We start from the raw sequence: 23,809 nt of genomic DNA on the forward strand, positions 1-23,809 counted from the left end.
CTGCTGTGGTTACGCGCGGTCTGCTGCGGCGCCTTGCTCCTCCAGTTGTGGCCCGCTACGCGTGATGGCAGAACTGACATGAGACAGGGAAAAGAATGAACGGACAAGCGTGACGAGCATAGCTCTTTGTTTATTCGATCGATGTGAGATGATGTGACACAACACTAGTGAAAGTGGTGATGGCCACCCTGTATTGTGTTGATGATTTTTAAAAAAATACTACAATTAAGTTTGATCTTTGTTTATGTAATCAACAAAATAGTATACATAGATGATGTGCACCTCATTAAGACTTGATATGGCAGCGCTATAAAAAATATTACGATTATATATAATATGTGACTTATATTTATGTTTTTTTTAAAAAAATATAATATTTTAAATATTATAAGAATGTTCATCTTATGTATGCTTCATTCGTTTTCTATCAAATAGTAACAGAAATGGTATATAAAATGATATTCACGATGGATCATAGTTGCATATAAAGCATTAAACAGCTTATAGACAGCCAAACAAACAATCTTTGTATGATCTGTCTTTTTAACTGTCTATGTTCACATTCCAAGAACATATAGACAGGAGGGTGTCTGTGGGTTGTACATGCCCTTATATTAGTGGAGATGTAACTCCCCTTCTATTTAAGGCCTTGTTTAGTTTCCACTTAAAAACTTTCATCCATCACATCAAATGTTTAGACACATGCATGAAACACTGAATATAAACAAAAACAAAAACTAATTGCACAGTTTGGTGGTAAATCGTGAGACGAATCTTTTAAGTCTAATTAGACCATGATTAGCCATAACTACTACAGTAACCTACATGTGCTAATGATGGATTAGTTAGATTTAATAAATTCGTCTCACATTTTCTAAGCGAGTTATGTAATTTATTTTTTATTACTCTATGTTTAGTCTTCAAATATATGCCAACATATTTTATTTGGCATCCAAAAATTTTTAGTCTTAGAACTAAACAAGGCCTAAGAGGAGATGAGGTGTTTTTTTGTGGGTAGTCATTTTGAAGGTGTTTTTTTTGTCATGAAGCACTAAATATAAAGTAAAAAATAACTAATTACATAGTTTGTCTGTAATTTGCAACACGAATCTTTTGAGTCTAGTTAGTCTATGATTGGATAATAATTACTAAATACAAACGAAAATGCTACGACAACTAAAACCAAAAATTTTCTCAAACAATGCGTAAACAAGGCCTATCCACCCAAAAATCCAAAAATTTTCAAGATTCTCCGTCACATCAAATCTTTAAACGTATGCATAAAATATTAAATATAGACGAAAATAAAAACTAATTGCATAGTTTAGTCGAAATTGACAAGACAAATCTTTTGAGCCTAGTTAGTCTATAGTTGGACAATAATTACCACAAACAAACGAAAGTGCTACAGTGTTACAAAATTTTCCCCTCACAGATTAATGCCTTGTTTAGATGCGAAATTTTTTTGGATTTCTCTACTGTAGCACTTTCGTTTGTTTGTGGCAAATATTATCCAATTATAGAATAACTAGGATCAAAAGATTCATCTCGCGATTTACGGATAAATTGTGCAATTAGTTTTTATTTTCGTTTATATTTAATGTTTCATGCATGTGCCGAAAGATTTGATGTGACGGGGAATCTTGAAAACTTTTTGGTTTCGAGGTGAAGGCCTTGTTTAGTTTCTTTCCAAAATTTTTTCGCGACACTGTATCACTTCCGTTTATTTGTGGTAATTATTATCTAATCATGGACTAACTAGGCTCAAAAGATTCGTCTCGTAAATTTCGATCAAACGGTGCAATTAGTTTTTATTTTCGTTTATATTTAATACTCTATGCATGCGTGTAAAGATTTGATGTGATGGAGAATTTTGAAAAGTTTTTGGATTTCGGGTGGAAGTAAACAAGGCTCAAACAAGGCCTAAACACGGCCTAAGGCCTTGTTCAGTTCGCAAAAACTTCTGAAAACGGCACTGTAGCACTTTCGTTTTTATTTGACAAACATTGTCTAATCATAGAGTAACTAGGCTCAAAAGATTCATCTCGCGGTTTACAGATGAACTGTGCAAATAGTTTTTGTTTTTATGTATGTACCGCAAGATTTGATGTGACGAGAAATTTTGAAAATTTTTAGAACTGGTCTAAACAAGCGTAAGTGATGCTCTGAGCCTCTGACAAAGGCATTGAATCCGCATCCATACCCTGCTTTCCCCATTCAGGGGCCGGCGACCAAATCCGCGACCCCGTTGAACCCGGCGCCGGCAGCCGCCCGCTCCCGCTTGTTTCCCCAGTTCCGTCCTCCTTCCGCTGCAAGCTCCCGCCTCCAAGTAACCCCAAAATCCCCACATCTCCCCCCCCCCTCCCCCCCCTCCGCGATAGGCCATGCCGGCCGCTACGCTCTAGCCGGCCGCAGCCCCTCCCTCCCCCGCTCCTCGCCGCCATGTCCGTCGTCGCCGTGTCCGCGGACGGGCTCCTCGCGTTGGCCGACGAGGCTGAGCGCCGGTACGACTTCGCCGCTGCGGCCGCTTGCCTCGAGTCCGCGCTGCGTCCACCCCACGCCGCCGCTCTCCTCCCACTCACCGAAGCCCGCGCACGGCTCCGCCTCGCCTCGCTCCTCCTCGCGCCCCGCGGCTCCTCCCGTGCCCCGCGCGCCGGCGCCCCCGCCGCCGCCAAGGCACACCTCGAGCGCGCGCTCCTCATCCTCTCCCCGCTCCCCTCCGCGCCGCCGCGGCTCAAGCTGTTGGCCCACTCCCACCTCGCGGGCGCCTACGCTGTCCTGGGGGCGATGGCATCGCAGAAGCACGTGCTCCGCCGCGGCCTAGGCCTCCTGGATTCCGCATCCGCCTCGGGGCTCCTTCAGCGCGAGCCGGCGCTGCTATGGACCTGCAACTTCCAGGCGCAGCTCGCGTCCGCGCTCACCATTGACGGGGACGCCGCGTCAGCGCTCTCCACCCTGTCCGTGGGTGCATCCGCCGCCGCCGAGCTCGGGAGCCCCCAGCTCGAGCTCTTCTTCGCCGCCTCCGAGCTCCACGTCCACCTCCTCTGCTGGGAGGACAGCGCTGCTGTTGAGAACGCCGTCATTCGCACCTCACTGCTCTGGGACGCACTCGCAGCCGAGCAGGTAGCTGCAGATTAGGGTTCCTTTTAATAATGCATATAACAGCAAAGATGTGGCCTGATGCCTGCTCATTTGGGTGCAGATGGAGCACTGGGTTGGACTCTTCTTCTACACGCAGCTGCTGCAGACTTTCTACCTGCTCAGGATCTGTGACTACAAGGCTGCCTCACAGCGCGTAGAGAGGTTGGATACAGCTGTGAAGAGCGAGATGCAGAGAGGACGGCAAATTAAGGAGCTTGTTAATGATCTCAGCACAGTGGAGAGGACGCTAGGACAATCCGGGTTGAAGGAGCGGGAGAGGTCGGCATTGTCGCACAAGCAAAGGCAGCTCAAGGCTCAGCTGCGAGCATTGTGTGGCTATGACTCATTGAATGATGTCTTGGATTATGGGGATAAGCTGCTTTTGGCACCACCGCTGATGCATGGGGAGTGGCTCCCACGGACGGCGGTGTTTGTGCTCGTAGATCTCATGGTCGTTATGGTAGGTCGCCCGAAAGGGATATTTAAGGAGTGTGGGAAGAGAATAAATTCTGGACTCCGGCTCATCCATGGTATGCATTGCTGAATTCTTTCCCATTCAAACTATTTTTTCGAACACCAACAAATTTTTAGCTAAGAATGCCTGCTACACAATTCTAGATGTGCCAAAGTTGACAGGCGGTCACTAGATAGTTCACATCTATATTGAAGCATGTGCACATCAAAATGAACTGATGTTTCCTATTTGGAGGTGCCAACTAATCCATCCATTCATTTAGAAGACAATTAAATTGGCATTTTCTTCTAAGATTTATTTTTTAAGCTACATATCTTGATTAAGTATTTACAATTAGCTAGTAATGCTGTAAAATACTTTTCATTACTTGTTGACGTCCGAGTACTGTGCAACTGTACACATTGCGTATCGTTGTGTTGCCCTTGTGAGCAGTTAAAAACTTCCCGCATTTGTACCTATTCACATGCATGTTTCCTTGGTTGATGGATTCCTCACTTGTTTATAGTCGTTTTCCACTACATCTTCCAGAAAAGTACCTTAGCATTGCAAATTGTTTCATGCCACTATGATCCAGGGAAATAGTAAACCAATTTTCAACAATTACTTCATAATTATACTCCAATGAACAAATTCCTCAATATAATTCATTTTTCATCACTTTCTAATGCATGTTGGTAGAGAAGTTGTAGAAGCTGGAATTTGAGATTCTGAGCTCAACATTGTGTTCACCAACACATATAGGGTCTTCCCTTATTGGTTGTAACCATATTTGGGCCTTGTTTAGTTCCCAAAAAATTTTTAGATTCCCCGTCACATCGAATCTTTAGACGTATGCATGGAGTATTAAATATAGGCGAAAATAAAAACTAATTGCACAGTTTGCTCGAAATTGACGAGACGAATCTTTTGAGCCTAGTTAGTCCATGATTGGACAATATTTGTCAAATACAAACGAAAGTGCTACAATGTCGATTTCCCAAAAAATTTTGGAACTAAACAAGGCCTTGGTTTGGCGCGCAGGCATCCTTAGAAGGTCCCTGCAGTTATATAAATTTGACCGGTGAGCTTGTGTTGCATGACACTCGACATGCATTAGCCAATGCTATGTGAAATTCAACTAGATGTCTTGTTTTGTTGCCTTGGCCTCAAAGGAGAGTGTATTTACAAAGACTAGTGACCATGTTTGTTATGGTTTGTTTGAGAGTTGAGGCACATGATGTAAAGAGGTACGGAGTACGATAAATAAATATTTTAGTTAGAAAAATTACTGTTCTACTTTCCTGAATTCTTATTTTTTGCACTCATCCTCTGTGGGTTAGTTGTTGCAGTGTGACCTTTTTACAGTTATGTCATAGTATTGTTACTATTTTCTCGTATGACGTTCCATCTATGAATTCCTTTTCAGCCCTTAGTTGTCACTTTTAGCATGGTAAGATTCTGTGTAACTGTAACTTACAATGCTAAAATATGTCAAGACCAATTGTGACCAGACTGGTCATCGGAATGAAAAAAAGGACCGACTGTCTTGCAATATTGATTGTATCTTGGATCTTCGAGAAGTGAGGATCCTGACAGATCTTTTCCTATGCATATAAAGGTGGAAATCCATAGAAATTTGTCTCTTTTCTGTACTTATTGTGGTTTCGTCTTGTTTTCCACAGATGAACTTGTGAAGCTTGGCATTGTGGATGGTGTGATGGGTAATTATTTCTTATAAGTCCTGTTACACTTTTTTAGCATCACAACTGTATGCAATGGCTAATGCATTGCCTTGATGGGTTTCTAATATCCTCGTTATTATTTATGGATCCCATCCATTATTTTGTTTTGTGATGTAATGTGAGCACATGGTTCGTTAGAGCTATTTTTTCAATTCGTTTGTTTGTATAGTCTTTTATATGCTATGTGGACTGAACTGGACTACTAAGTACTACTTCCTCTGTTTTATAGAATATAGGACCACGTTGCACTTTTTCACACAAATTAAGTTCTTGATAAGAAAACAAGAAATGCCTACCCTTACTGTTTGGATCGTTGGTAGTAGTGGTACCATTAGTAAGGATGAAATAAGATAAAAACCTTATTAACTTACATCAACCTTGATTTTCATACCTGCTTAATAAATATTGAAAAACAAGCCAAGATGGGAAGGAGCCATGTAAAATTGAAGGAGTATGAATGAGCAAATATGCATAGAAATATATCAGTCATAATGAAGCATACTATCTTATGGTTGCCCTTTTTGCGGCCTGCCTTTATTCCACTTGCTAACTGCTGAACACTATGGTCAGAAAATCAGGAATTGTTACCCAGTTTTCAGCATTTTATATCTACCCATAGTTACATAGCCATTGTTTTTTTTCTTTGAATGACATAGGAGAGCTGGGTATCATTTCATTAAGAGAATAAAAAAATGTAGGGCTATGTCTTCGATTTTTTCCCTTGTGAAACCTTAATACTTCTTGGTTTAGTTAAAAACTAACAGAAGTTGCGGATCCCACCCGTTGTTTTATTTCTTTTGATTTTGTACCTTACAGAAAGAATGAATTTAACCAATTTAGCCCTAACTTGTCCACTTTTTCTGTTCATCTTATATGACTTTAGTGGAGTCAGATTTATTTTCATTATTTCAACTGCCATTGCTATGCAGAGGCAAATTTGGAACACTCAACAATATGGACAGCAGGGTTGTACTTGATCCTTTTAGTTCAGTTTCTGGAAAACAAAGTTGCTGTGGAACTTACAAGGTCAGAATTTGTTGAAGCCCAAGAGGTAAAGACACATGTATATCCATAGTTAAATGTATAAATGTATGCTTGGTAAATGATCATGTATTTCTGTCAATTAGTTTATTGCACATTATTGAAAAGTTGTTTTGTGATGGGCATTGATCGGATTGGGGTGACGGCGGGGTGGAGTAGGCGCAGATGACGGAGAGGTGGTGGCTAGGGCAGCAGGGCTGCCAAGCGGCCATAGGCAGGGAGGGAGGAGGCGCAGGGGGCAGGGGAGCACGAGAGCGAGAGAAGGATTCCTCAATTTTTTGCTTAATCATAACGAGTACATTATGCAGCAGGTTTGACAGCAGTAGTGAACTGGTGATGTTGCCGGGAGAAGTTCCAGAGGATGCTGTCGAGGTCAGCCATCCATGGCATGCCAAGGATGATGTCGATGTTGCCGCTGAGGTCCACTAGGAAGGGGTCGATTTGGAATGTCTCGATATTGATGTGTAGGGGCATGTTGAAGCAGGCTCCTCGGCAGGCAGTCTCATTGTTTCTGCCAATGTGTATCGTGATGTCGATGTGGCGCTCCATGAGACCAACTAGGTGAGAGTGAAGTTGATGATGATGTTATGCACGTCGCTGATGTCAATGAGGATGTGCACATCATGTTCGAGGATGATCCTGCCAAAAACATGGTGTACCATCCGCGCATGCTAGAGTTTTGGGTGATGTCAAAGAGGTGCTTGCACTTGTGGCCGTGGGTCAATTGCTCATCACAGTTCAAGCAGAGTCCCATGCAACAACATTCTGCCATCTCCTAGACGGCGAGGCGCTTGGAAGCGCGAGTCCTGGTCGTCGATGGTGGTGTTATCGCTGGTGCTGGTGCAACAACTGTAGTCAAAGCAGAAGATGGCGCCTTCAGTAGTGAAGGATGAGGTGAGGCACGAACAGGGTTATAGTTGTTTTGGTGAGGACGGGGACGACTAAGGCACATCACTTGCATGCTCTGGCCATCAACATGGCCATTACCATACCCCGTGTTTGGAGCTCAACGTCTGTCTCAAGCAGCTCTAGCAAACTTACCATGTAGCTGTTGACCTACTTCTACTCGTCGATGGGGCCTGCCCGTGCCACATGCGCCAAGAATCTCTCGGTGTAGTTGTCGACAGTCCTTGTCTTGCTTAAGGATGCTAAAACGACAACATAGGGTATACCCACGATGGTAGATTGTACGGAGTGATGCGCGTGAACAGGAACTAGATGGCAACAGAGACAAGGTTTAGACAGGTTCAGGCGTCAACTCAACGTAACACGCTAATCCTGTGTTCTGTTGGTTTGTATTATATGTATGTGGGATAATGAGACGATGAGATCTGTTTCGAGGGGTCCCCTATGCTGCGGCCCATGTCTTGATTTTGTGGCTAGACTGTCCCCGATGGTGTGGCCCATCTCTCGCGCCATAAGTACCAAGGATTATACCCCCCACAATTGGTTAGGTTGAAGAGTGGCTGCTACAATTGTTGTAGTGGTAGCGCCTGCTGCTGTTTTGGTTGCGCCGCTGTGGTGACGGTGCTGGTGTGGCAACGATGGGTATAGGAACTGGCAGGGTGAGCACCATTTGCGATGCTTGCCCGCTGGGCATGGTGAAGGTGATGGTGCGGTCACCCTGCTGGGACCATATCTCCAGTGATGCGAAGTTCTAGAGGATGCTATCGAGATTGGTCATCCATGGCATGCCAACGACGATGTTGACGCTGAGATCCACTAGGAAGGCGTCAATCTGGAATGTCTTAGTATCGATGTGTAGGGGCATGTTGAAGTAGGCTCCTTAGTAGGTAGTCTCATTGCCGCTGCCAATGAGTATCGTGATGTTGATGCGGCACTCCATGAGACCAACCAGACAATCGAAGTTGATGTCAATGATGTTATGCATGGCCGGTGTCGATGAGGATGCACACATCTTGTCCTAGGACGATGCCTGCCAAGAACATGGTCCGCCATCCGCGCACACTAGAGTTTTGGGTGATGTCAAAGAGGTGCTTGCACTAGAGGCCATGGGTGACTACTCGTCACGGTTCAAGTTGTTGTAATTATGACACACACACACACGAGGGGTTTTGGTACTGTCGGAGGGCAGGTTTGGCTCTAGGCCTTGTATTCATTATATAACATAAAGCAAACTTGGGATACAAGAAGCTCTCTAGAGCATATTCGGGAATATTACTTAAGCCAACTTGGCTGCCAAGAAACTACATGACAGTAAAAACGGTTAACTAGATAAATGGTAACGTAGCACTAGACTTAGCAACATTTCTCCCCCTAAGACTTGTTGCTGCTTGACTTGGTGATCTTCTTCAGTCCTATCCTTCCCCTCTCTCTTCAAGCTTAGCCTTACCGAGAGACTTGGTCAGGATATCAGGCAACTGATCAGCTGTGGGGATGAAGTCAGCCTTGATGCTTCCCTCCTCAAGACAGTCTCTGATGAAATGGTACTTGGTCTCTCTTGTCATGGAACACAGGGTTCTTGGCAAGAGCAATAGCAGACTTATTAACTTTCAACTCCACCACCTCAACTCTTTTGCCAAGAAGTTCTACAAGCAGCCTAGATAGCCACAGAGCTTGAGTTGCAGCTGTAGTCATGGCCACATCCTCTGCTTCACAGCTTGATAGGGCCACCACCTTTGCTTGATGGACTACCAACTTCTAGTTGTGCTCTTGCTTGAGTCAATGTCATTGGCAAGGTCTGAATCATAGTATCCCATGAAGCGAGCTGCGGTGGGTGCCTTGGTGAAGTGAAGGCTGAAGTCGAGGGTGCCAGCGACATAACGAAGTATGCGCTTGTCTGCTTGCTGATGCTCTACAATGGGCCGCTCCAGGAACCTGCTCACAAAGTCGACAGTGAAGGCCTGGTCTGGATGGGTGTGTACAAGGTAGCGCAGACTGCCGATGAGCCGCCGGTAATGTGTCGAATTGACCTCCACTGTGCTGTGCTTGCTCAGGCGTAGACGCTCTTCCATCGGAGTAGAGGCTGGGTTGTAGTCAGCCATCCCGCTGAGCTCCAAGATGCGCTTGGCGTAGTGGCTCTGGCGGAGAGTAATGGCAACGGCATCCTGATGGACCTCGACCCCGAGATAGAAGCTTAGGAGGCCAAGGTCAGTCGTGTTGAAGGTGGACTTCATCTGCACCTTGAACGCTTCCACGTCTGGCTCCCTTGCTTCGGTGATGATGTCATCGACGTAGACATTGGCGAGCAGAATACTCGCGGCTGCTCTGCTCAAAGCCCGTTTGCTTCAGGGTTGCATCCAGCTTGGCATTCCACGCCCTTGGCGCCTTTCGCATGCCATAGAGTGCCTTGTAGAGGCGATAGACCTTGATTTCTTCTCCGGCGATGACAAAGTCAGGCGGTTGCTCGACAGACTTCTTCCTTGAGCTTGACATTGAGGAAGGTGAATTTCACGTCCATGTGGTGGACGCGCCAACCCTATTGTGCTGCCAGCGCGAGTAGGACATCGACGGATTCCATCCTGGCCCCCGGTGCGAATGCATCTTCATAATCAATTCCTCATTGCTGAACAAAGCTACGTGCCACGAGCCTAGCCTTGTGCTTGGTCACGGCGTTGCGCTCGCCCTTCTTCAGCTTGTACACCCATTTGAGGGTAATAGGGTGGTGGCCGGCGGGGAGATGCACCAGCTCCTAGGTGCGGAGCTGCTCAACGGCACACATCTCCTACTCCATTGCGGCCTGGCAAGCAGGATTTCCCCAAGCCTCGGCGGAGGAAGCAGGTTCACCAGCGTGCGTGAGGTGCAGCTCGGCGAAGAATCGTGGCACCGACGGTTGAGTTGGCTGCTCACCTAGGATGTTGGTGTCCGTCCTATAGCGGAGCGGTTCATCGTCGTAGTATGCGTCCAAGCGATCTTCATCGTTGTCCAGTGGAGTGGCGTACTCGACTTGGGCGCCAGGCGAGGCTGGTGGCGGAGTTGGTCAGGCAATCACCGTGTAGGGGAAGCCGGTGGTGGTGGAAATGCAACAGCTGTCGCAGCTGCTCCGGTCTCTCCGGAGTCGATGATGATGAGTGGGGTAGCGGCGGTGAAGAGGCCAGTGCTAGTGAAGGCCACCTCGACACCGTCTGGGATGTGCCCTGCGTTTCTCTAGTTCCTCGTGGCCAGGCGAATTCGATGGTGAAGTCACTGCCGATTGCTTTTGATGGTTCGGGCTTCAGTGAGGCCCAATCCCATCCGCGACCTTTATTGAAGATGACATCACGACTTGACACGCTATGTCGTCGGATCAAGCATGTGGCAAGCCTTCACCCCTTCTGTGTAGCCGATGAACATGCCGGCCTTGACGCGGTCATCGAGCTTGCCAAACTGGGGCAACTCCATAGTGTAGGCGACAGCCGAAGACCTTGAAGTGGGCGGCCGTTGGCGTGCACCCGTGTTAGGCTTCATAGGGCCTTGCCCTGCAGTGTGTGTGTTGGTGAGCGGTCGAGGAGGTGTACCGCTGTCATCACGGCCTGCCCCAAAACCTCATCGGCATCCCCCTCTGCTTCAGCAGTGACCTCGCCATGGCCACTTTGGTCTGGTTTCTGCGCTCCACGACGCTACTCTGCTGAGGAGAATTTGGGGCAGAGAAGTGGCGCTTGATACCTTGATCACCGCAGTAAGAGGTGAATTTGGTGACAGTGAATTCGCCACCATTGTCGGTGCGTAGGGCCTTGAGCTTGCGGTTGCTCTCCATCTCAGCTGTGGCCTGCACCTTCTTGATCGCGTCCACGACAGCGTCCTTTGATGGCAGAGGGACCCCATGAATCGCGTCGCATCATTGCTGGAGCCCTGTAGTATCTCACCTTCACATGGCTTGTTATTGCATATGCAGTTCAACAGGTATGCCTCCATACGCATGATCTGCGTGAGCCTCATCTAGCAGCATTGAAGTGCATCCTGCGCTACATTCGTGGCACCTTGGACTTGGGTCTTCATCACCATGTTTCTAGTCAGTCCGAGCTTGTGGTCTACTCAGATGCCGATTGGGTCAATTGTCGTGACACTCGTAAGTCTACATCGGGCTATGTTGTTTTCCTTTGGGACAACTTGGTCTCCTAGTCCTCCAAGCGGCATAACATTGTCTCCCGCTCCAGTGTTGAAGCTAAGTATCGTGCTGTAGCCAATGCCGTAGCTGAGGCTTCCTGGTTGTGCCAGCTCCTGGCTGAGTTGCACACACCTCTCTGCCAGGCGACCCTGGTCTATTGTGACAATATCAACACCGTATACATGTCTTCCAACCCCGTTCAGCATCAGCGTACCAAGCACATTGAGATTGATCTTCACTTCGTTTGAGAACGAGTGGCCCTTGGAGCTGTCTGTGTCCTTCACGTCCCGACGTCTCAGTTCGCCGACATTTTCACCAAAGGGTTGCCCACTTCTGTCTTCACGAAGTTTCGATCTAGTCTCAACGTCCGACTCGTCGACGCTGCGGCTACGGTGGCGTGTTAGAATTGGTACGTGCTGTGTATATGGTAGGCCTAAGCCTGGTATAGCCGCCCGGCCCTGTATTTGGTTAGAGAGATCTGTTGGTTCTGTTTCTATAAACCACGAGATCTCTCCCCTATATTGTTGGCACAGAAACCCTGCACCGAGGTGAGCAGCACCTGCTCTCCTCCCCTCTCCCTCTCCCCTGCTCCAAGGTAGAAGAAGAGCCTTGAGCTACTTCAGCCACACACGCACAGCACACACTCAGTTTCAGACTTGAACTGAAATTGAAACACTGAATATGTGGCAATGAACTGCCCTTTTCCATTGCAATAGGTAGAGTATATATACACAAAACATGTACCTGCTGGTACAGTACTTGGATGGTGACTACACAACTCCATACAACTTCTCTACATGGCTTATATCAGCCAAATACCTACTCTTGTACCTGCCTATACCAGCCCACTACTCTAGCTAGTGTACTTCTACCAACTATGGAAGACTAAATGGCCTATTGCCATACTTCTACAGTGTCAGCTTGAAGCTGACCACTTGATCCTGCCAACGCAGGACAAAAGCAAAAGAGGAACAACATATTATATCTTACAATCTTCCCCTAATCCTGCTGTTTACTCTTGACCTCCTCCATGCCAATCTTGCTCCTTAGTTCCAAGAACCGAAGTCGCCCAACTGACTTAGTGAAGATATCAGCGAGTTGTCAACCGGTCTTGACGAACTCTATGACGATCTGCCTCTCCTCGACGCAATCACGGAGGAAGTGGAACTTTGCTTCGGTCGTGGAGGACAGGGTTCTTTGCCAGCGCAATTGCTGGCTGATTGTCCACCTTGAGCGCAGGCGGTCGGGGCTCAATGCCTGTGAGCTCCCCCCGCAGCCGGCGCATCCACACCAACTGGCATGCTGCGGTGGCGACAGCAACATACTCCGCCTCGCAAGTCGATAGTGCCACCGTCTTCTGCTTCAGCGACTGCCAGGCGACAGGTGTTGCGCCGAGGAGGATCAACACGCCTGAGGTGCTGCGCCGTCCGTCGGCATTGCCTGCCATGTCCGCGTCACTGAAAGCCGCGAGCTCTAGCTCGCCTCCACCAGACCCACCGCTTTTAGGGAAGATGAGAGCCTGGTCCACCGACCCCTGGATGTAGCACAGCACCCGCTTGACCGCCATCCAGTGATCTTCCCGCGGATCTTTCGTGAACCGGCTCACATACCCGACCGCGAACGCGATGTCCGGTCGAGTATGGGTGAGCCAGCGTAGCCCGCCGACGATGCTCCGGTAGCACGTCGTGTCCACCTTTTCCGCCGTGCTCTGCTTCGACAGCTTGATCCGCTCTTCGATTGGGGTCGCCGCAGGCTTGCAATTTGCCATGCCAGCCCGCTCCAGTAGCTTCCGCGCGTAGGCGCGCTGCCCTAGCGTGACTGCCCTGCTTCCCTGCCTCACCTCGATGCCAAGGTAGTAGCTTAGCGCACCGAGGTCGGTCATCTGAAACCGTGCAGCCATCTCGGCTTTGAAGGATGCGAAGTCCTCCCGCGCACCGGTGATGATCAAGTTGTCCACGTACACCCCGACGACGAGTTCTTCCTTCCCTCGTCGGCGGGTGTACAAGGCGTGCTCTGTTGCGCACCATGTGAACCCGAGCTCTGCCATGGTGGCGTCGAGCTTGGAGTTCCACGCCCGCGGCGCCTGCCGCAAGCCGTAGAGCGCCTTCCTAAGGCGGAGCACCTTGTGCTCGGCCCCCTTTACAATGAAGCCTGGGGCCTGCTTGACGAAGACCTCCGTCAAGTCGCCGTTGAGGAAGGCGGATTTGACGTCGAGGTGGTGAACTGCCTAGTCCTTGGCCGCCGCCATAGCCAGCACGAGTCGCACGGACTCCATGCGTGCCACCGACGCGAACACCTCAAAATCGATCCCCTCTCGCCGCACAAACCCCCGAGCGACGAGCCGCGCCTTGTGCTTCACCACCGCGCCGTGCTCGTCCTTCTTCACCTTGTAGACCCATTTGAGTCCAATCGGCCGGCATCCAGCCGGTGGATCGACCAAATCCCAGGTCCGATTTGCTTCAATCTGCCGCATTTCCTCGAGCATAGCACGCCGCCACTCCGGCTCGCGTTCCGCAGCTGCGAAGGTGGCTGGCTCCTCTGTGCTCATCATCATGAGCTCCTCGTCCAGCAGCCGCGCTGCCAAACCTGGAGTTGCTGCATCACCAAGAACGTTGTTCACGCGGCGGAATTGTACCTCCTCGCCGTCGTGGAAGGCATCCACGAACTCAGTGACGTCTGGTGGTGGAGTAGCATACTTGATTTGAGCCGTCGTCGGAGTCCTCTGCTCCTGTCCTAGAGCAGAGTGAGACGGAGTGCCGCCCGTCGTGGTGGGACTGCGCGGCTCAGCTTCCCTGCTGCTGGCGCCCCATCCGTTGCTTCCCCTGCTCCAGGGGCAGCCGCTTCCATCATGATTCCTGCTGGCGCGTGGACCTGACTGGTGATGACCAGTTGCTCAACGACGAAGGACCCGCTGATCCCGTGCGCGCCCTCTCCTTCCGCCGTCTCTCCTTCATCCCATATCCATGCTGCCGCTTCGTCGAACACGTCGTCGCGGGACACTGTCACCCTCCCGGTGACTGGATCGTAGAGCCTGTAGGCTTTTGATCCTTCCTCGTAGTCGAGGAACACCATCTTAGTGCTCCTGTCTTCAAGCTTGGTGAGGCCAGGCTTGGTGTTCTTCACGTGCCCGATGCACCCGAACGTGCGCATGAATGCCACGCTCGGCTTGCGGCCATGCCAAGCCTCGAATGGTGTTCTCCCGTTCAGTGCCTTTGTCGGAGCTCTGTTGAGGATGAACACTACCGTATTCACTGCCTCACCCTAGAACGCCGCTGGCAACCCCTTGGCCTTCAGCATGCATCTTGCCATCCCGACGATGGACTGATTCCAGCGTTCCACCACGCCATTCTGCTGCGGTGAGTAGGGCGCCGTGAGATGGCGTTCCACCCCCTCCTCCGCGCAGTAGGTGGCGAACTCCACCGCCGTGAACTCTCCACCACGGTCCGTCCGCAACACCTTCAGTCTCTTCCCAGACTCCGCTTCCACCTTCGCCTTGAAGTGCTTGATGGCGTCTGCTGCCTCGCCCTTGCTTGCCAGAAGCCGCAGCCACATAGCAACTGCAGTCGTCCACCAGCAGGAGGAAATACCTCCGTCCGCCGTGCGTGGCCGGAGTGATAGGCCCGCATAGGTCGCCGTGAACTAGCTCCAGTTTTTCCCTGGCGCGGTACCTTGCCTCCTTGGGGAACGGCAGTCTTCTCTGCTTCCCCACCAGGCAGCTGTCGCTGAGTTCACTGGCGTGTTGGATCTTGGGCATCCCCTTCACCATTGTCGCCAGCCTGCTTAGCGCGTCGAAGTTCAAATGCCCGAAGCGGCCATGCCACAACCATGGCTCCTCCGTGCACTGTGCAGCCAGGCACACCGGCTGTTTGACCTTCAGGTCCAGCAGGAACAGCCGGTTCTTCGACTTTGTGACCTTAGCCAGCAACCGCCGCTCTTGGTCACAAATCCGCAGCACACCGCCCTTGATCACCACCTCAGCACCGCGCTCGTCCAACTGCTCGAGGCTGATGATGCTTGTCTTCAGCTGTGGGATCCAGTAGACATTCGTTAGTGCCCGGTGTTCGCCGTTCCGGCACCGAAACAAGACAGTGCCACGGCCGCGGATCGCCACCTAGGAGCCATCGCCAAACTTGACGCTCCCAGTGGTTTCTTCGTCTAGCTCGGAGAAGACATCGCGATTTCCCGTCATACGGTTGCTCGCGCCGGAATCCAGGTACCACCTCTGCTCCAGCTCGTCGCCGATCGCCCCCAGTTGGACCTGTGCCCGTGGCTCGTCAAGATCGACGGCACGTGCAGCAGTCCACTGCTTCGCGTCCGCCTCCCCTGTTTCACCTTGGAGCGCGCAGTACTCCCCCAACATGAGAGCGTGCTCGTCGTCGTCGCTGTCCGCAGCCACTAATTGCGCCTTCTCCTCCTTGCGCTCCGGGCACTCCTTGCGCTCCGGGCGAGTCGGAGATGGTTTGGTCTCGTCCGAGGCCTGAGGGTTAGTTATCGGGCGAGGCGGAATTGGTAGGCCTGTCTCGGCTTTACCGAGGCTTAGCGATCGGGTCTTGGGTGAAGCGAGGGATGTCTATTTAGCCTTTCCGGTTTATTATTTTTAAAAGGGGAGAATGAGGTTCTTAGCTCTTTGCGTTGGGTACCCCGGCATATGATACCCGACATTAAGGGACTTGACTTCCAAGCAATCTGTAGGTAGAAATGCTGAAAAAAAGCAATCTATAGGTAGAGAGACCATATAGATTTGGACTCTTCTTTCGGGGATCGGCCTGTGTCAGGTTTCCTAGATTTATGGTATATATGCAGATTATGAATTTTGATGTAATCATATTGCTCATTGTGATATCTTACAGTTGATCTCATGATCTTCTTGTTAGCTAACTCATTGTCCTTTCTATTGGTCACCTTTCTGTAGGCTTTAGCTCAGATGAAAAACTGGTTTACTCGCTTCCCAACAATTCTTCAAGGTTGTGAAAGCACCATTGAAAATTTAAGGGGACAGTATGCACATTCTGTTGCCTGCTTTGATGAAGCAGCTTTCCACTTCCTTGAAGCAAAAAAGGTAATTTTGGCTGATCTTTTATATACTGTTTCCAGATTGCCAAAGGAATAACATGTATATCTTTCTATATTAGGCGAAGCTTGTTAATGTTTGTTTGCCTGTAATGATCAGCTGACAGAGAGTAAATCAATGCAATCGATGTGCGAAGCCTATGCCGCTGTGTCGTACATTTGTAAAGGTGATGCAGAATCGTCTTCACAGGTACAGGAGAGCTTGATAGCTTATCATGCTATGTAGTTTGAACCTATCTACTCCTGGTGGTAACTGACATGACTGAATATTACCTGCCTGTTTTATTCTTTAGGCACTAGAATTGGTTGGTCCTGCTTATAGAACAATGGACTCATTTGTTGGTGTGCGAGAGAAGACCTGTATCATTTTTGTTTATGGACTATTACTTATGAGACAGCATAATCCACAAGAAGCACGGTAAGTGTGATGATTTAATAAACTCCATTCTTCATAGAGTTATTATTAGTGCTCCAAGCTGCATTTGTGACATGACTATATAAATGTCATTTGGGGCTGCCGTGAGTTACATGGTGACCGGCTGCGTGGTAACCAGAAGGCGCGTGGTGACCGCGCCCACATGGTGCCAGCAGTAATCAAGAAGCAGATGGCGCCAGCAGCAATCAAGGAGCATGCAGATCAGCCTGCAAGGAAGGCAAGAATTAGGGGATTTATGGGGAGTTATGGAGTCCTTTTATTTAGCAGGCCAAGTGCCTATATATATCCATACACCAGCTCTCATGGGGATTAAGAAATATCAAGACAATTCTAATCCCAGTCTCCTTCAACATAGGGCGCCGATGGGGAAAACCTCGCCCTGAATCCAATTCCCCCTAAAATGCTCTAGTCTCCCTCCACGCCGACTTTGCTCGGCCTTCCTCCTGGCAATGGTTAACCCCTCTATCCCCCAAATGAACTAAGGTTCACGACAATAAATGTTTGCTGTGTGATAGATTAGGGCATAGGTTTCTTCAAGCATATATTATATTTTAGTTAATATTCTGCACTATTCGTTTCCTACTGTTGTCTTGTCACACTCCCTCCGTTTCAAATTATAGTGTACTTTGGCTTTGTTCTCAGTTAAACTTATCTAACTTTTGATCAAGTTTCTAGAAAAAATATATTAGCATCTACAACTTCAAATAAATGCACTTTCAAATTATATTCCATGTAAACTTTGATGAAACAAATTTGATATTGTAGATGTTTTTGTGTTTTCTACAAACTTGGTCAAAGTTAAAGAAGTTTGACTTAGAACAAACCCAAAGTGAACAATAATTTGGAATGAAGGGAGTAGCAATTTTATTCATCTTCTGAGCACACAATTAGCATGTTCATGCATTTGTATTTCATAAATATTTAATGCTTATGTAATACCAGGAACCGCCTTGCAAGTGGTCTGAGAATAGCGCACCAACAGTTGGGTAACATCCAGTTAGTTTCTCAGTATTTGACAATACTGGGAACATTGGCGCTTCAGCTACATGACGCAGGACAGGCCAGAGAGATCCTGAAGTCTTCGTTGACCTTAGCTAAGACGCTATTTGATATTCCAACCCAAATCTGGATCTTGTCAGTATTTACAGGTATGCCATTTAGGTTATGTGGATTTGTTTTCAAACCATGAAAACAATTTTGCAGTACATGGTATCCTTTTCACTCATGACATATTCTGGAAATACAAGTTGATACAAAACGGTTTCTGCTTTTACGACCTGGTTATTAGTTGTCATGTGCATGTCTTTAGAGGTTGATGCAAACTGATGTCTGATTTCAGAGTGTTTTATTTCATTACAAATTATTACAGAGTTATATCGCGAACTGGAAGAGAAGGAAAATGAAATGGAGAACTCTGATTATGAAAGAAAAAAGGAAGATGATCTGCAGAGAAGGCTTTCTGAAGCTTATTCTCATGCTTTTCACCAGGAGCTGGTACGTTTAACAGTAGAGATTTGAAGTTAAGCTAATTGCATACTTGCATCCTCTCACAAAACTGCAAAGTTTTGAGCCATCCAGATGCAAGCATAAGCCTGGAAAATGCAGCTGGCCTAGTCAGGACTTTGGGTCCTTGTAATCTTCTGTGGCACATTTATACTCAAGTGCCCATCAAATCAAATATCAGTTCCCATTAAATTGAATATATCCACAAGGTACATGAGGCAGTGTTTAACTGGAATGCTCTTTTAGGTGGAGAAATCAAGAATCCAGCCGCTGCATATGTCAAGTAAGCAGCCAGAGATGGCTGTTCCAACAGCTAATGCTGATCTCGATATCCCAGAATCAGTGGGGCTTTCCGCTCCTCAGCCGTTCCTCAAAAGACTTGTTGAGTCTGAGCCAGTGAGGCGCAGTACCAGGAGGCGGCAATAGTAATGAAACTTGTCCTGACGCCTCATGCATTAAAATCGGGGTGCTGTATTTTAATAGTGTAGTTATTACTTGTAACATTTAGCAGTTTAGGTTTTTATTTTTCCGTTTGTTGTGTTAATTATTTGTATCTTGGGTTAAAATGTGTAGATTTGGAGCACCGCTGGATTACAGTGTGTTGGGGGCGGCGCTGGGTGCCCTTTTTTCTTTGTTTCGCATGATCATTTCCCAACTCTTTACATGTGCAGACATCAGCACGAAGGTTTCAGCGAAACCATCTTTGGATAACCGATAAGTGTGTCGGAGTTTGCGAGAGCCAGTTATATACGTAAACGGTCACATATGAACACACATTTAGGCCGTGTTTAGATCCAAAAAGTTTTTGGATTTTGACACAGTAGCATTTTTATTTTTATTTGACAAACATTGTTCTATCATGGAGTAACTGGTTTTAAAGATTCGTCTCACAATTTATAGGTAAACTGTGCAATTAGTTTTTGTTTTTATTTATATTTAATGATTCATGCATGTGCCGCAAGATTTAATGTGATGAAGAATCTTAAAAAGTTTTTTTGTTTTTAATAAACTAAATAAGGCCTTAGTGATATGATGCATCTATGTACACTCTATCCCTAAGAGTATCTTTTATAGAATTGAGTTGGATCGATAAATGTCAAGATTGATTAGAGAAATGTGAGCATTTGTGTCAAGTCAGAGACTTGACCTGGGTGGACAGGTTTGATCACAATAGACTAAACCAGTTGCTCAGTGGTTCAACAAAGCTATCTTCACGTATCTTAGGCCCCTTTGCTTTTCCTATAGAAATGAACTGTTTCCTATGGAAGTTCTTTTATAATTCTTGTGAAATTCCAGGGTTCCAAATTATAGGTGTGATTGAGGCTTTGTTTACTTTGTGAAGAAAATTTTTAGATGTCATGTCGGATGTGTCGTAATTAAAAAATAAACTATGTAACTTGTCTGAAAAAAGCGAGATGATTTTATTAAGCCTAATTAATCTGTCATTAGCACATGTGTGTTACTGTAGCAATTATGGTTAATTATGGGCTTATCAGGTTTAAAAGATTCGTCTCACGATTTTACAACCAAACTATATATTTAGTGCTGTATGCATGTGCCTAAAGATTCAATATGATGATGAAAAAATTTTAGGTGGGAACTAAACGGGGCTTGAGTAGAAGGGTCTGCCGAAGTCATCCATGGTAGTGGTGGAAATATATGTCTGGAAATTGGAATTATCCGAATTCGTGTCTGTTAAAATTTGTAACATGGTGTTGGCACCGAAATTTGGTTCAGATAAAAGCTAGGAATTACAAAGGAAAATGGTATTCATTCAAATCGGCTAATCTAATTGCCAGATCAGCCAGTGAGATGATATTATCACGGGAAATATCCATCGGCAGGAGCGACAAGGTTCAAAGCAAGAAGAACGCCGACTTCACAAAAGGGGATTGGAGTCTATGTTACCTTAAATTAGGAAGTTCTCATCTTCTTTTTCTGAGTTTTATACTTGGTCTTATTTGACTAGGATTCGTAGCCAGCCATCAGGTATAAATGTTGAACCCCCGGTTATTATAATGAACATCTATCGATCAATTAAACAACCAGTACCTTTACCTTTCGGCTCCGGCCATTCGAGTAAGAGTAGAGTAGATTTTGGCAAGTTCTTCAGGGAGAAAAGGCTGCATTGGTTAGGTTCAACCTCGGGTTTGTATGTAAGTATCCATCATGACTTGTATCTTGTTTGTAGGCTACATTGGTTAAGTCTGACCTCGTGCAAACTTGGTATATGTTAGTTATAGTCTGTTAATCGTAAGCTTGTCTCGGTTAGATTTGATCTTTTACATTTGTTGATAGTTACCCTATCAAATCCCGTACGGCTGCATCGGTTAGGTCTGATCTTGTATAGATTCTGACAATTATCCGCCCGACCAAAATTGTGTTAGATTGGCTCTATTTATCTCTGTGAATCGTCATCTTACTGCTTTTACATTGTTAGCATCTTGTACTGACGATAATGCTCGCTATCTTTGCCATTCTAACCCGATCTTGATCGAAGATAGCATGTAGTCAAAGGTATGCTTAACCTTAGATAAGGCTTGCTGGTCGACTAGATCCATTCTAGAAGTATTATTAAAGCTATATTGGTTAGGTCCAACCTCCACTGTTAGTAACATAGATTTTAGATCGTCGATTAGTAAGTCTCGTCTATCGTCAAGCATCATCTCTGACTACATGCTATGTCTGAATCGGCTGTTTAGCCAATCGCTTATGCTTTCACAACCATAGTGTGTCTTTCATGATTCTGTTAAGGGTGCGTAGATTTGTATGCTTTGAGGATCTAATTCGTTATCTTTATTAAGGTTGCATCGGTTAGGTCCGACCTCCACTGTTAGAGATGATAGACAGGGTCCGATGGGTGTACGAGTTTATTCACGCTTAGCGGTTGAGTGTCTGCACAATGTGACCCAATCTTTCACTGGAATCGGCAAATTAGCCGATAGCCTACCTTTTTACTTGTTCATACCTTGGTTAAAAGCTAATATGTATCTCAATTCACCTGTACATGCTTCCACGCTCTACCTTTGTATACGTTTTTACCATGCTTTCATGATAATCGGCAGGTGAGATCTATTTTATCAAATAAGGCTTTGTTTAGTTCACCCTGAAAACCAAAAAGTTTTCAAGATTCTCCGTCACATCGAATCTTGTGGCACATGCATGAAACATTAAATATAGACGAAAACAAAAACTAATTAGACAGTTTAGCTGTAAATCACGAGACGAATCTTTTGATCCTAGTTAGTCTATGATTGGATAATATTTGTCACAAACAAACGAAAGTGCTACAGTACCGAAAAATTTTCACTTTTCGAAACTAAACAAGGCCTAACTAATAATTGTTGATATGCCTGTTTTATATATCATATCTCATGAACATGCTGGTGTTGGCGGACCCTAATTCATATTTTCACCCACCAACTTTACATAAAATTTATATAAACAAACACCAAAACTTAGTAAATAGGGTCTCACACTAACATATTCCACAAGTCTTGGTGAGATGATCATTTTCAGAACATAAAGTGGAATACATAAGAAATCCCATCAAAAGGCGCAAATAAGAAAGCATATTTCATAAGTGCACAAGGGAGGAGAATGAAGAAGCCGACCTACACATCAAATTTGGGCCAAGCACCGACAAGGGGAGTGTCCAGGCCCACCCAGGAACCGACCACAGTGTGATAGAACCGTCCAATTTATACAAGTTCAAGTACAACTGTCTCTGTTTGACATGTTGACTCGCGCATACTCCCACTTATATAAACCCAGTAGTTCGCCGAGTGTCACGAAGGACCTCAGTAAATCAACTTCACAACCAAGATAGCATGATTAAGAGCAACTCCAATAGTTTGCTAAAACTCAATTGGCAAATCTATAGTTTTGCCAAGTCTTAAAACCAAATGTCAAGTAAAAAAAGAGGCCTTCTCCAACAGTTTGCTATTTGAGCTTGGCAAAAGAACTTGGCATCCTAGGATTTTTGCCAAAATCACAAAATTGAGCCTCCAACAAGTTGGCAAAACTAGTTGACAAATTGGGATACATGTGATGCCAAGTGATGGAGGACTTGGCATATTTTCCAAGCGAAGGGGGAATTTTGCCAAGCTCACAAAATTGCCAAGTAGTTTTGTCAACTTGTTGGAGGCTGTTTTTTTATGGTTTTGGTAAAAATCCTAGGATGCCAAGTACTTTTAGCAAACTGTTGGAGTTGCTCTAAGCAAATACACATCACATACACAGAGTTGCAGAGGAAATAAAATTACAAATGAGTTCACAAATAATAGTACAAGTTTGAGTTTCAAAATCGATTAGTGAAAACAACGTAGCTTGCAAATGATTACAATAACATAAGTTCTACATACATTGCTAGCATAAGTGATATCCTCCAACAATAGGAAATAGATGACTGTTGACGTTAGATAAGTATCAATTTTATATCAACAAGAAACAGGGTTTGAACTAACAGATTTCCACAGGTTTTGGTGAATGTCTGGAAATGGCCCATGGAGGCCCACATATCATGATTACGTAGAGAAAAACAAGATATCTACGTCACGTATGGAGAAGAAGGATCTAGAAGAGTCGAGAAGCCACCAGAACGAAGGAGAACCAGAGGGGAGGTGGGGCCAGGGCGGCCAAGCAGGGCGCCCGCCCCCTGGACCAATCAGGTGTCAGGCCTCGGATCGTGGACTAAACCGACTTAGAGGAGTAAGGATCTTCGTCCATTAAGGTCGGTTTGATCGAAGGGCTACGAATTATCCCACCAGCCTATATAAGGAGGGTTAGACCCTCGGATTTGAAGGCATCACATATCATTCTCATTCAGAGCTCTAAATTTAGAAGCATAGCTACATAGAATAGATCTAGTTGGAGGCAAGCATTGCTTGGTTTCCGGATCCGTCAGAGAGTTTACTCGATAATTCTTATAATCTTACGCCATTGACTCCCCGCACATACCTACTACCAACCGGGGTGCGCACTCAAACAGAACGGGGTATCCGGCCTGAGTTGACTCATAGGCTTCGTGGTCGGAACGACTTATCCGGCCAACTAAGTGTCAGGCATGCGTTCAACATGACAAGAGGACGTACAACGTATCGGTCCTTAAACGACACAGACAGGGATAGATCCACACCCAAGACCTCCATGCCTTGTTGCTTCACAATCGTCACCCCGCCCGGTCTCCATTCATCATTAACACATGGTTATTTCCACGATAGCAAATATAGCCAACCGCGATCAGGTATCCACCTATCTCTCGCAGGTGACAGGAAATCACCTGACTTCTACCGAGCTAAGTATAGCTAAGCATAGAATGTCTTTCTTATACTAGTAAGGGTTCAGGTAGTTTTATATAGTGGACAAGGTAGGAA

At 46.4% G+C, this 23,809-nt stretch overlaps 1 protein-coding gene across 1 annotated transcript; it reads left to right on the forward strand.

The window, feature by feature from the left end:
* Nucleotides 2,223-19,145, forward strand: LOC8069436. Its single transcript, XM_002446174.2, has 10 exons — nt 2,223-3,123; nt 3,203-3,671; nt 5,278-5,316; nt 6,267-6,388; nt 16,338-16,484; nt 16,596-16,685; nt 16,789-16,913; nt 17,874-18,079; nt 18,301-18,425; nt 18,681-19,145. The coding sequence occupies exons 1-10, from the start codon at nt 2,443-2,445 to the stop codon at nt 18,858-18,860; spliced, it is 2,184 nt and encodes a 727-aa protein (XP_002446219.2). The 5' UTR covers nt 2,223-2,442; the 3' UTR covers nt 18,861-19,145.

Source organism: Sorghum bicolor, chromosome 6 (genome assembly GCF_000003195.3).
Source record: "Sorghum bicolor cultivar BTx623 chromosome 6, Sorghum_bicolor_NCBIv3, whole genome shotgun sequence".
NCBI classification, from domain to species: Eukaryota; Viridiplantae; Streptophyta; class Magnoliopsida; order Poales; family Poaceae; genus Sorghum; species Sorghum bicolor.